Source organism: Marmota monax, unplaced genomic scaffold (assembly GCF_021218885.2).
Source record: "Marmota monax isolate L192 unplaced genomic scaffold, Marmota_monax_Labrador192_F-V1.1 WCK01_AAM20220418_F8-fsc00075, whole genome shotgun sequence".
Taxonomy (NCBI): Eukaryota; Metazoa; Chordata; class Mammalia; order Rodentia; family Sciuridae; genus Marmota; species Marmota monax.
The window spans coordinates 2,275,146-2,288,898 of NW_026694772.1; the positions used below are offsets into that span (position 1 = coordinate 2,275,146).

Sequence of the window (13,753 nt, forward strand, 5' to 3'; positions counted from 1 at the left end):
TTGAAAGGTGGTAATGTAGGTATATTGACAGTCATGAGAATTTTTCTCACAGATGGGGGTACTGCATGAAGCTCTCATTAACTCTCTCTCTCTGATTCTCTTGTAAATTTTATGCACGTTTCTCATTTGGTACAAGTCAATTTCTTTGCCATGCTCCTCCAATTTGAAGTATATTCTAGGTGGTGACTTTTCAGGGTAGTTCTCTGTCTCTGGTCAGGTTTATCAGCTTAGGCAAATGTTTTTTTTCAGATCCATTGAAGATGCTACAGTCCCTCAAATATCCTAGAAATAGGATATTGTTTCATTATGCACTGTGCCAAGCAAGGGCCTGTACATGTGGGCACAGGTGTGTTTCCCTTCTTCCCTCCCTGGTGCTCATATTTGGATGACCTTTGGAAATGGGGAAGACCTGAGTAGGGGGGGTTTCAATAAAAGGTAACCTTTACTTGCTGTGCACCTGTGTACAAAATTGGTACCCCATCACTCTGCAAGCTAAAAAATGCCGAAGAACAAGCAACACTTTTTCCATGAAGCTGCAAGCTGCGGTCTCTTTGTGCTGTGCATGTAAAGTGCCAGTCCTCTCCAAATCGCAAACCGGCTTGGTCATGGGGTTTTCTAATACTCCCTAAAGCATGGACTGCATCTCCTGCTCTTCTTACTCCTAAGACTTCCATGTCACTCTGTTACATTCCCTCAACTGATAAGCCCCTGTTAACATTCCTCAAATGTACATTTTCTCTGTGGAAAAATAAAACAGAAATGAACATTTATTTAGAAGAGAGCGAGACAGCGCTTCCCAAGTGAACATTTTCTTTTCTTTTTTTGGTACCAGGGATTGAACTCAGGGGTACTTGGCCACTGAGCCACATCCCCACCCCTATTTTTTGTATTTTATTTAGAGTCAAGGGTCTCACTGAGTTCTTAGCCTCATTCTTTTGCTGAGGCTGGCTTTGAACTTGTGATCCTCCTGCCTCAGCCTGGGATTACATGAGGGAGCCGGATCACAAGTGAACATTTTCTTGCAAATTGATTTCACTAGTCTTCTCCGCTCTGCACTGAATGGTAAATATCATAGGGATGGCCTTTGAAGTGGTACTGTTTGGTTAATTTCCATATGTCATTGTTCAATTTATGATAATTTTTATGAAACTCCTTTATGTTTTCTACTTTTTATTTTTTTAAAACAAAGGTATTACCAGTGAGTGTTATGTTTTGCTGTCTAGGAAGGGTGACTGGCTTACTGCAGTTGGATTCACATCTGTATTGTAATCAACTAATACAAGGTTTGCTTTTAATGGATAGTAATTTGAAGGCCACATAATAACAAAAACAACCACATATTGAGCACCAAAATGTGACAGTCAATTTCCTATATCACGTAGTAGTTCTTTAACTCTCTCTGGTGAGTAGCCTTGCCTCAAATTTCACAACCAGTTGGGCGCAAAGCCCTAAAATCCAAACCTGTGCTGAGTCCCTGTGACATTGCTCCCTCTCCAAATTTCTCTTTTTGTGTGAGGCCTCTCTACTTTCTGGTGCCCTTGAAGTACTGCAATTAAAGTAATTTCTCCTTTCCCTATCCTCCCCCTAAAAGATTATGAATAGGCTCTGCATACTGAAAAATTGTTCAAAACTGCATTTTGTGTTATCATAGCCCATCATGTAATCCCCGAAACTGGAAATATGATGCTATGGTGATTTATGTAGATGGGCCAAAGTAAGGAAAAGTATATGTAGTTATCTCTCTTGGGTTTATTCATGTAATTGAATGAGGAACAAAGGTGTTTTGTTCCTTTTGTGGAAGGAGCTGATAGCAGGCAACCATACTCCCGAGAAATGGAGAACTATGAATGCTTCATTCAGGCCAAAGTAAATATAGGAAGAGGTGAAGTGGTGTAGAGAGTACCGAGTTAAGAAGACATTCTAAAAGTAATGGGAAGAAGGAAGGTATGATATATTAGTTGGGCGCTGGCCATACCTTAAGCTGAAATGGAATACAAGTGTCACAGATATGAGATCTGGATATGGAGAGGGAAGAGTAATGGAGAAGGGTCCCAGTGGTGAAAGCGAGTGAGAAGTGAAGTGATTTATAGCCATGGAACTAATGTCCAGTATCTCTCATGACAGAGTTGAATAGCAATCAATTGTCAGTGTCCTTTCTGTATATTCCACATTGAATGGGTGAAGAAATTCTCATCTTTGATTATTGATTACATAACAAGGTCCATTTATTATAACAGAAGTGCAGTCGATTTGTGGGTGCAAGAAAAGAAACAAATTCTGGAACCAAATAATGTTCATATTGCTTTTCCCTTTAAAAAAATGACAACAGGCCTTTCTGTTTGCAAGATAAACAGTCTTCACTACTCTATGAAAGTCCTTGGAAGTAAAGATGCCAAATGATTCAAAAGTAAACATCTTGTTCCCCGCCACTCTCCCCCATTTTTCCTACTGCCCATCATAAATTCTAAAGTGATTCTTTTTATTTTGTGTTTTAGCCACGAGACCCAAACAACATGCTGGGACCATCCCAAAATGACAGAGCTCTACCAGTCTTTAGGTAAGGATATGACCATGTTTCCTCCAGGTTAAATGACAGATGACTTTCAGTATAGTTTGTAGTGTCAAATCATTTGTTGTATAAATATGTCACTAGGTATTTTCAAGGGTAAAAATCGTAGCATCTTTCTATTGATAATTAACAATTAGCTTTCTTTTTTTTTTTCAGAGATTTCTTTCTTAAAAATAAGTTTTAGAATTTCACTGATTCCTGAAAATTCAACATCCCTAAAGGTCCTCATAGTTTTATTTGATGTCCCCAAAGAAAAACACTTGTAATGTATGGCAATTTTTCCCCACAAAGAAAGAAAATTATTTCAAGTTATTTTTATTGATTTCTTCCATGTGAAACCAAGATGATGCTTTTGCCAACAAATGTTGTATAGAGGAATTTTCTGCCATCTTTTCAATTGATCACAATTCCTAAGGCCTGTCAGGTCATCAGTATGATCCTTTAAATGATTGCTCTGTTATGGCTTGTTTGCTGTTTGTGTGAGAGCCTGTTAGGGTCCTTCCCTTCATAACTTGGAATTTTTTGAAGAAATACAAGTTTACAGATAAGGGGAGAACGCCAATCTCTTCAGACTCTCCTTCATTTATTCTGTCATTTTAGCCTTGTACAGAATAATCTGAAATGAATTATCTTGCATTGTGGGTAGATTTTTTTAATTAAAAAAGTCATATTTTCTCTACCTTTTAAAGTCTGCGTTTTTGTGAATGGACATGTTTATAGACTAAAACACATGAGGTAATCTCTTTGGGTTTAAAGCTTTGTGATGAAGCCCACAGGAATCAGGGTGTTTGAATATAAATTGTATATATGTGTACAGGGTCTGTGTGCAGCTGCTACTGCTTTTCTGTCACAGATGCTCATCGGTTAATGGATTTTAACTATAGGGTCACTAAGGAGTAAAGTTGGCGATATTAACCAAAAAAATTGTTTTACCTCACTTTTTTTCTGCCTATAAATGATACGAATTACTTCAGAAAAACTGAAAAATGTACATAATATGTATGAAAAAGGAAAAGTCACCTATAATTCTATTAGCCAGTGATATCTAATACATTTCAAGTGATATGTCATTTCAGTTTGGCAGATTGTTTTTGTTTTTGTTTTCCTTTTGGTGGTGCTGAGGATTGAACCAGGGCCTCTCATACGCTAGTGCTTTATTTCAGAGCTACATCCTCAATCTGTAATATTTTATTTCAGTCTAGGAGTAAGTGTGTAAACTTGTAAAAATTTAAATGAAATTGGGATCAGTTAATCTTCAAGTGCTACATTTTTCAGCCCCTACAAAATGTTTTTGGCTTTTAATATTGGACTGTTTATAGTACAGGTGGAAGAGCTGAATATGTATTTTGGCAGATGTGAGAATGAAGGCTTCCTATGAAGCAGGTAGCAGCTGTGCTGGGCAAATCCATCTCCTAGCCCAATACTCTCAGGACCTCTAAATTTGTCTGTAAGCCTCCTGTAGCTTACAGAGACCTAGACCACTAGTAAGTTTCCCACTTATGTTACCATGATCTCTAGTTGTAACATTGTAACGTTATTTTCACCTGGAATTGAACTCAGAGGTGAATTCAGGGGTGCTTACAACAGAGATGTATCCCTTCCATTTTATTATTATTGTTATTTTATTTTTATTTTTATTTTACTTATTTATTTTTTGGTACCGGGGATTGAACTCAGGGACACTCGACCACTGAGCCATATCCCCAACCTTTTTTTGTATTTTATTTAGAGACAGGGTCTCAATGAGTTGCTTAGCACCTCCGCATCGCTGAGGCTGACTTTGAACTCACAATCCTCCTGTCTCAGCCTCCTGAGCTGCTGGAATTATAGGCGTGTACCACCGCCCCCTTCTTTATTTGTTCTTTTTAGATACACATGATAGTAGAGTGTATTTTGACATATTATACATACATGGAGTATAACTTATTCTAATTATGATCCCATTCTTGTGGTTGTACAGAGAAAGGGTCTTGCTAAGTTATTGAGGGTCTCACTAAATTGCTGAGGCTGGCCTCCAATTTGTAATCCTTCTGCCTCAGGCTCCTTAGACACTGGGATTACAGGAGTGTGCCACTGAGCCTGGCTTATAACTTACTTTTATTACAAAATAATTAACATTAAGGTAACACTGGTGTACTTTTTAAAATTGGTGTTAGGGGTAGAACCCAGGGCTTTGTACATGATAGATAAGTGTTGTACCACTGAGCCATATCCCAGCTCTATTCCCTTTTTTTTAAGTTTGAAAATAATCAAGTTAACAAAATAAAGAGAAGACAAATAAACCACCCTTAAGAGTTAACTAATTTTATTTTATTTTGGGTACTTTGGATTGAGCCACATCCCCAGTCCTTTTTATTTTCTGTTTTGACACAGAGATAAACTGGGTTTTTGAGGCTGGCCTTGAACTTTAAATCCTCTTTCCTCAGCCTCCTAAATCACAGATTACAGGCTTTTTGTTCCTGACACAATTAACTAATGTTTAGTAGCCTTCAAAATTTTGTTTCTAAAACATCTTTTCCTTCAATAGATACATTTTTATAAAAATTGAATCGTTCTGTTTTGTGACCTGCTTTTTTTGTTCACCTAAAAATGTGCTATGACCATGTTTCCATTTGATTGCAGATTGTTCTCTAACATTTTTATTTATTTATTTATTTATTTATTTATTTTAAGTACCAGGGATTGAATCCAGGGTCACTCAACCACTGAGCCACATCCCCAGCCCTTTTTACATTTTATTTAGAGACAGGGTCTCACTAAGTTGCTTAAGGTCTTGCTTAATTGCTGAGGCTGGCTTTGACTTTCGATCCTGTACCTCAGCCACCTGAGCCTCTAGGATAACATTTTCTTTTAATTGTCTATCCTGAAAAATTACAAACATAGTAGTTTAAAAGTGCTAATTGCCAGCAGGCTGAGGCAGGAGGATTTCGAGTTCAAAGCCAGCCTCAGCAATTTAGCAAGGCACTATTTTGTATTTTATTAGAGATAGGCACTCAGTGTGGCTTAATGGTCAAGTGCCCCTGAGTTCAATCCCTGGTAAACCCCCCCAAAAAGGCGTTAATCACAGACTATCAGTTTATAGGTGTTTTCACCTTCAGTGGTACTTAAGTGTAAATGTAATCATCATATTTATAAAGTTTTCTTAGTAGTTTGAATGTGATGGTAAACTCAAAGCCAATAGTCTTGCATAGTTTATGACCTGGGACAACTCACTGGATTTTAGAAAGTAATGGAATTTTACAGTTGGAGGGGATTTTATGGCTCATATATTGCAAATTTTATCTTTTATTAAATCATCTTTATTGAGGTATAATTTGCATATGATAAAATGCAGTCATGTAAATGTGATCAATTGTATAACCCCTTTTGAAAAATCATCCCCCACACACTGCTCCCCACCCCCACCCCCTCCATCCTGGGGATTGAAACCAGGGGCACTTTACTGCAGAGCTTCATTTCATTCCCAACCCTTTCAATCTTTTATTTTGGCCAGGCAGGTGGCACATGCCTGTAATCCCAGTGGCTCAGGAGGCTGAGGCAGGAGGATTGTGAGTTCAAAGCCAGCCTCAGCAACTTAGCGAGGCCCTAAGAAACTTAGCAAGACCCTGTCTGTATATAAAAAAAGGCTGGGGATGTGGCTCATTGGTTACATGCTCCTGGGTTTAGTTCCTGGTACCACCAAAATTAAACAAAACAAAACAGAAAATTTTATTTTGAGGCAGGATCTCACTAAGTTAACTGCCCAAGACCGCTGCAAAACTTGAGATCCTCCTGTCTCAGTTTCCTGAGTTTCTGGGATTACAGGTGTGTACCACTGCACCCAGCTCAAATTCTGTTTCTTTCTAGCCTAATAACAAATGAAGTACATGTTGAAATTTGCTTTTCTGCTTTTAGAGCTAGTATTTCTGTTATAATAAAATAGTCCTTGAGCTTTTTTTTTTTTTTTTTTGGTAATGGGGATCAAACCCAGGGCCTCACACATGTTAGGCAAGCGCTCTACCACCGAGCTACATCCCCAGCCCTCTTGGGCCAATAACTTTTTATCAGAAGATGACTCATCATTTGATAAATTCTGTTTATTTGGGACCTGCTTGTATGTGACATGCCAGCAATTGACTGGCATGGTGGGTAGTATCAACATTCACATTTCTTAGGATAGTGAAATCAGGTTCAGAGAGGCATTGATCAGGGCTACATAGTCTTAGGGGGCTATATTAGGATTTGACCCTGCTCTTTTGTTTGTGTTTTCACTGATCTCATTGATTTTATTCATTCAGTGAAGTGTGTCTATGTTGGTCACCACATACCAGCCACAAATCCTACAAATACATACAAATTGACAATTTTTCCTAGGGATAGAAGGTTACTTGAATGATATTTCTGGAAATGGTACAGCGAGTTCCTAGACAGCAGGTACTCCTTCTTTCACTGTTGCCTGGCACCCATAGAATGATTGATTTAGTTTGTGATATGTCTTCATCTCTTGAGATGACCTACAAGATTAATTGCCAGCCTTGGCCACCTGTTCCCCCCCTCCGTAAATTATAGTGTTTCAAAGTTGAAATGTAAGCATAACATACTGAAAAGAAACCTTGAGTTTAATTTTTACTTATTGGCATATGTTTTTCTTATTCAAGAGGCATCCCTTTAGGTCTAAATTGCTATTTTTGAGAAGATTGGAAGTTTGTTTTTTTTTTTGTACCAGGGATTGAACCCAGGGGTGCTTTACCACTGAGTCACATGCACATCCCCCCAGCCCTTTTTATTTTGAGACAGGGTCTCTAAGTTGCTTAGGGGATTGGAAGCCTTTAACTTTACTCAGTTCATCAAAGGAGAAATGGTATCTTGGTCTGGTGTGTCAAAGGTTTGAGGCCACACCCTAGCCTTTCCTCCTAAGGAAAGCTGAACTTTTTTTTTTTTTTTTTTTAAGTTGTAGATGGACAGCATGCCTGTATTTATTTATTTTTATGTGATGCTGAGGATCGAACCCAGTCCCTCACACATGCTAGGACAAGCGCTCTACCACTGAGCTACAACCCCAACCCAGACACCAGAACTTTCTATGATGACATACTGAAAATACCAAGATGTTGCTTGTCCCCTCTGTGCCCCCCACTCCAGATATATCTTTACTGTAGAAGTAGCAGTCGTTCACCATATGCATGTGGTATTACAGTTTCCAAGTATGCCCTTTCTTTTTGTTTTTGGTACCAGGGATTGAACTCAGGGGCACTCCACCACTGAGCCCCATCCCCAGCCCTATTTTGTATTTTATTTAGAGACAGGTTGTCACTGTGTTGCTTAGTGCCTCGCTGTTGCTGAGGTTGGCTTTGAACTTGTGATACTCCTGCCTCAGCCTCTAGAGCTGCTGGGATAATAGGCATGCGCCACCACGCCCGGCTCCAAATATGCCCTTTCTAAGGAAGTTTCCATTCTCTAATTTGCCCAGATCCCAAGAAGCCTGCTCAGCGTACATTTATTTTACTTGCCTTACCTGCAGAAGCGTTCAGGTGTTTCCCTGCCCTCAGTATTGGAAGCCAAAAACATTTTGGAAGGACTGAAAAAGTAGCACATGAACATTAACTGATGTGAGGATAGAATTTACTTGGAAAAAAATCTAGGTCTTTTTCTTTTTCACTCTTTTGCCCCTGATTTTCGACAGTGAATTTATGTTATTTACCATTAACTATTTAGTAAAAAATGTTTCTTCATAAATTCCCCATGCCATTCCTTAGTGTTTCTTTTGCTGCAAGTCCTGAACCCATGAAAACCCATGACAGAAAAAACGAACACACATACACACATACTATGCTGTATACTTTTATGTTCATAATTTATATTTAAACATTCTGATTTTCATGGACTTCCTCAGGTAAATTTAAACTCGAGGAAATTATATGTTTTTAGTTTCTAGCTATGTTTAATCTCAAAAAAAGCAGACTTAAACATTTTAATGGTAGAGGGGTGAGGATGTAGCTCATTTACTATGCAGTAGGCCCTGGGTTTGATCCTCAGCAGTGGGGGGAAAATTAGTAATAGAGAACACAAAACTAACACTTTATTTTTATTTTCATTTATTTATTTATTTTAAATGCTGGGGATCAAACCCAGGATATTAATGCATGTTAAGAGCTACACCTGCAGGACTAATTTTGGATTAAAAAGAAAAAAAAAAAAAAACAAAAGACAAAGCAAGAGAATTAATTTTAGATTTTCCCTCACAGATCTTAAAGGGCTTTTTAGAATGGGCTTTCAACAAATGTTGGAAATATTGGTGTTTTGCTTTGTTTTAGGCTGTGTACTTGTATAAAAGAATTCCAAGTTATGAGAGAGAAAATATTGTCAGAATCCCACACAAGCAAAGCAGTTATAGTAATGAAAAAATTTAAATGCTCCCAGTAACAACCAGAGAGTCATTAGGAATTTGAGACTTTAGAAAATTTTCTACATAACATTAATAATTTTGCAGAAGCAGTGTTTTTGGGTTTTTGTTTGTTTGTTTCTTTTGATATTAGGGATTGAACCCAGAGGTGCTTAACCACTGGGCCACACCCCCAGCCCTTTTTGTTTTATATTTAGAGACAGGTGCTTGCTAAGTTGCTGAGGGCCTTGCTAAGTTGCTGAGGGCCTTGCAAAGTTGCTGAGGCTGGCTTTGAACTTGTGATCCTCCTGCCTCAGCCTCCTGAGCCACTGGGGTTACAGGTATGCACCACCACACCTGGCTTGGCTTCATGTTTTGCTAGGAAGAAATAACCAAAAACAATTTTTGAAAACAGTTTTCTCTTGGCATTTTTCTTCTTTTTTTTTTTCTTTGTTCCTGAGTATGGGGACTGAACCTGCGGTGTTCTCCCACTATTCTTTTAGTATTTTTCTGTGACTCCCCCCAGTAGTCATAGAATTGTGATAGAGAGTAATGGGGTGAGTAGGATATAAAAAACAAAATTTCCCATATCATTTTTATAGAGTTTACTATCTTTATCTTTAAAATTAGTGTATTGGAAAAAAGTAGAAGAATTTTTTCTCTTACTATGGGCTGAAGGTGGGGCAGATTGTTTAAAAAACTTGCTGTGATCATAATTTTTCGAGAGGTACCTTTAGGCTGATTCTGCTGACAAATGGATTTAATCATTCCTGCTTTAAAAATAAACATTCTGGGGGAAAAAAAGACCATGCATCCCTCTGTGTTCTTCAGGCTTAGTGAAGCAAGATGGTATCCGGTAGGGAAGCTCTTGAGGTATTTCCCACAAAGCCTCTCTGAATCATTCATTTGTTGTTGAGAGGATGTATTCCTTATGTTTTCTTAGAAGTAATAATATGCTGAATTCATGAGGTGAATTTCAGGTTTCGTTCAGCATGTTTTATAAATATAAAGGAAAGAATATTGTTTATTAGGTTATCTTGGTGATTTAAAACTTAAAGCTCTTTAAGGCTCCAAAGGCATTTACAAAAATCAGTAGGTATTAGATGGTAATGTGCTCTGGAATTTATTTTCAAATAATAATATAACATTGAAGTGCAATTATATGATTAAAAGCCTGCCCTGGTAATTGACATTTAGTCCCCTAAGATCATTGTGGGACTGGGACACCTGTTATCCCAGTGACTCAGTAGACTGAGGTAGGAGGATCCCAGGTTAGGCCAACCTTGTTAATTTAGTAAAACTCCGTCACAAAATAAAATATAAAGGATTCTCTAGTCCTTTCTATTTTATTTATGTAGTTCAGTGACAGAATTGCCCTCAAGTTCAATCCCCAGTACTACCAAAAAAAAAAAAAATACATAAAACAAAAATACCAAAAATATTCTAAAAAGCTCCTCCACTTTAGAGTAGTTGCCTAGCATGTTTGAGGCCGTGGGTTGAAAAAAAAGTGTCACTTAAAATACTTTGAAAAAATATTTCTTAGTCTGCTTGATTGGGGGTATAGTAATTATAAACACAATAACATTTTTAAGTGGTCCCCCCATGGTTCTTTTCTAAACTACATTATGTTTTGTACATTAATGTACATCAAAACAACAGAGGAATAGTACAGTAAAAAGGACACATAGGTAAAAGTAGGATAACATGAAGAATCACTAAGCTTCAGAAAGATAACTGACTTTATTTCAAACAATTTATTAGATTTTAGATGCACTGTCTGTTCTGATGTTACCTATTCCAATTTCCTTTTACTTCATCGGATCCCTTTCAACCAATAGTTTTCTTTCAGACTATAAGTTCTTCTCCTTTCCTAAAGTTACAGAAAGATCTAGCATGTCTGTTGTCCAGGTTTTGGAACCTACTATCCAGCAAGGTACTTACTCAAATGATACAAAAATTTTCAATTTTTTTTTTTCAGTATTGAGGATTGAACCTAAGGGAGCTTAACCACTGAGCCACATTCCCAGCCCTTTTATTAAACCATTTATCTTATCTATCTATCTATCTATCTATCTATCTATCTATCTATCTATCTATCTATTTATTGGTACTGGGGATTGAATTCAGGGGCACTTGACCACTGAGCCACATCCCCAGACCTGTTTTGAATTTTATTAGAGACAGGGTCTCACTGAGTTGCTTAGCACCTGGCTTTTGCTGAGGCTGGCTTTGAACTTGGGATACTCCTACCTCAGCCTCCCCAGCGGCTGGGATTACAGGTGTGCACCACTGCGCCCAGCCTAAATCTTTTACTTTGAGATAGGGTCTTGCTAAGTTGCTGAGGGCCTCTGTAAGTTGCAGAAGCAAGACATGAACTTGTGATCCTTCAACTTCAGCCTTCCGAATTGCTGGGAAGACAAAAGTTTTCAATTTTCAAAATATTAATATTTTATGAATTCTTACCCTTAACCTCATGTTTGTTTCCTCAGAAGTGCTTCATAATATTAAAATGAGGGCTTAATTTTAGGGTGTAATGTATTTGAGGTTAGTGCGATTCTTCTGCAGTCCTAGTTAAGAGGATTAGTTAAGTCCTAGTTTAGAGACTAAGAGCTTCAAGATAACTGAATACCATTATTAATAAATAATTGTAGGACTAAGGGTGTATCTCAGTGGCAAAGCATGTGTTTAACATGTGCAGGGCTCTTCCACCTAAGAATAATAATCAGAAGAAGAAGCAGGAATTATACCCTCAAGATAGAGTTAGGATCACTGCCATAGAAATCCTTGTACCTCTTTCTTCAGTTTGCTCAACAGGAAGGAATATTGTAAATGTTTGCTCATTCTCCTTCTCTTTTGATAAGCTTTCTACATTCCATTAAGTATTCCCTCCTGAGGATGCTCTCAGATTAGAAACTGCAGGATTCAGAATGACTATGAATTCCTTTTGCATTAGGCACTTGTCCTAATGCTTTTCTCAGCACATTTTGTAAACTAAACTGTTCTCCAGTAAGTTACTCAGTATTTAGGTTTCCTTGGCTTTTGCCTCTAGCTCCTTAAGTATTGCTAAGTATCAAACCTCTACCTTTTGTTCTATACCAGTGCCTTGAACTAGAAGGAATATCTAGATTCATATCCCAGCTTGGGTGTGACCTTGGGCTTACTTTTTTGATATATCACTGTCTTAATCAGCTATTTTGTCATTGTGACCAAAAGACCTGACAAGAACAGTTAGAAGAGGAAAAGTTTATTTGGGGTCTCATAGTTTTAGGGGTCTCAATCCATAGAAGGCTGGCTCCATTCCTCAGGGCTCGAGATGTGGCAGAACATCATGGCTGAAGAGTGTGATAGAAGAAAGCAGCTGGGGACATGGCACCAGGAAGCAGAGAGAGCCCTGCTCAACAAGGACAAAATATATACCCCAAGGCAGGAACCCAGGCACTCACCTCCTCCAGCCACACCCTACCTGCCTTCAGTTACCACTGAGTTAATCCTATCAGGGAATTAATTCGCTGATGAAGTTAAGGCTCTCATAACCATATCTAAACCATAACAATCATGTTGGACAGTGATCTTCCATCTTTAAAAGTGTGGGTTTCATTTAACTCCTGGCTAGAGTAAGGCTTGATGGTGTGAATACTGTTGCCCTAACCTCCTAATTTCTTTGTTACTACCAACTTCAAGGATATGAATAATAGAATCATTTATAATAATTATACTTTTTATTTATATAGCATTTATTTGTATAGCACTTTACATTGTACAGTTTACAGAAATAACCATATTTAACTCTTACACAGCAGTAAATTAGCTGGCATATGACCTGGATTTTCTTCAGTTTTAGTTCCAGATCTTCTGTTCTGTCACCCTTTGAGTGTATGTCCTGTTTTTTGATTTTGATAATAATGTTCTCATATTAGCAGATGGGGCAACTCCTTCCTTTCCTTTTAGACTTGAGCAGACTGAGGCTCAAGACCTGATTTAACTTATTCATACTGACAGAAGTAGAAGATAAGTAACCAAGTCCAGAACATACATTTTATGGCTCCTAGTTCACAGTTCTCAAGGGAATATCCATTACTCCTAGCATGATTTATAAAACTGCTCTATCAGCATAATTAAGCTATGGAATCCCAAATGACATTCTCTATTCCACAGCTGACAAAGTTAGCACAGGAGATTTACTCAGATTTGCAAAATAGAATATGTAAGACATTAAAGCCATTATAGATGTTTTTCCTTTACTTTTTCCATGCTTATAAAATAAAAAAAAATAAAACTAGCCCTTTTTGCGTTGATTAGTATCAATTGATTTTCTCCCACTTGTAAAATAGAAATGCAATTTGCAAATCAAAATTTATTGTACTTTTAATGGAAAATTCTATGATAACTTTTTTTTTCTTATTCAAATAACTTGATTTAAAGCTTCTGAGAGAAGAACATAAATAAACAGATATTTCTGATTGGCATCTCGTGAAGCTTATTTCAGAAAGAAACTCAAAAAGAATGGCCTCTCAAACTCTGACTGGTTTACAATTTAAAAGAACTGCTAAATTGAAGTTTATTTGATCTAAATAAGAGAGCATTAAGGTTACACCTGCAGCGGGGAGAAAAGTGCTAGATGTGTACAATTTTATGTAGCTGGATCTGCAGAAGATGAGTTTGCACACGGAGAAAAGGCATCTTAAAACGTGTCTGTTCTTATTCAGACATTTCCAATATTTCTTTTTTAAGCACACAAGTCTGATTACCTCTGTATATCTCTTGGGAGCTGCAATTTTGCTGGAAAGAGATTCAGAACAGTCAGAACACTCACATAAAATAGA

At 37.6% G+C, this 13,753-nt stretch overlaps 1 protein-coding gene across 15 annotated transcripts in view; it reads left to right on the plus strand.

The window, feature by feature from the left end:
• Dmd (dystrophin) overlaps positions 1–13,753 on the plus strand; it is a 2,205,817-nt gene that overhangs the window by 2,062,925 nt on the left and 129,139 nt on the right. For all 15 annotated transcript variants that reach the window (XM_058572890.1, XM_046425263.2, XM_046425265.2 and 12 more), the window contains one exon: positions 2,496–2,557. In XM_058572890.1, coding sequence (XP_058428873.1) covers positions 2,496–2,557 — 62 coding nt within the window. The remainder of the gene's footprint in view (positions 1–2,495; positions 2,558–13,753) is intronic.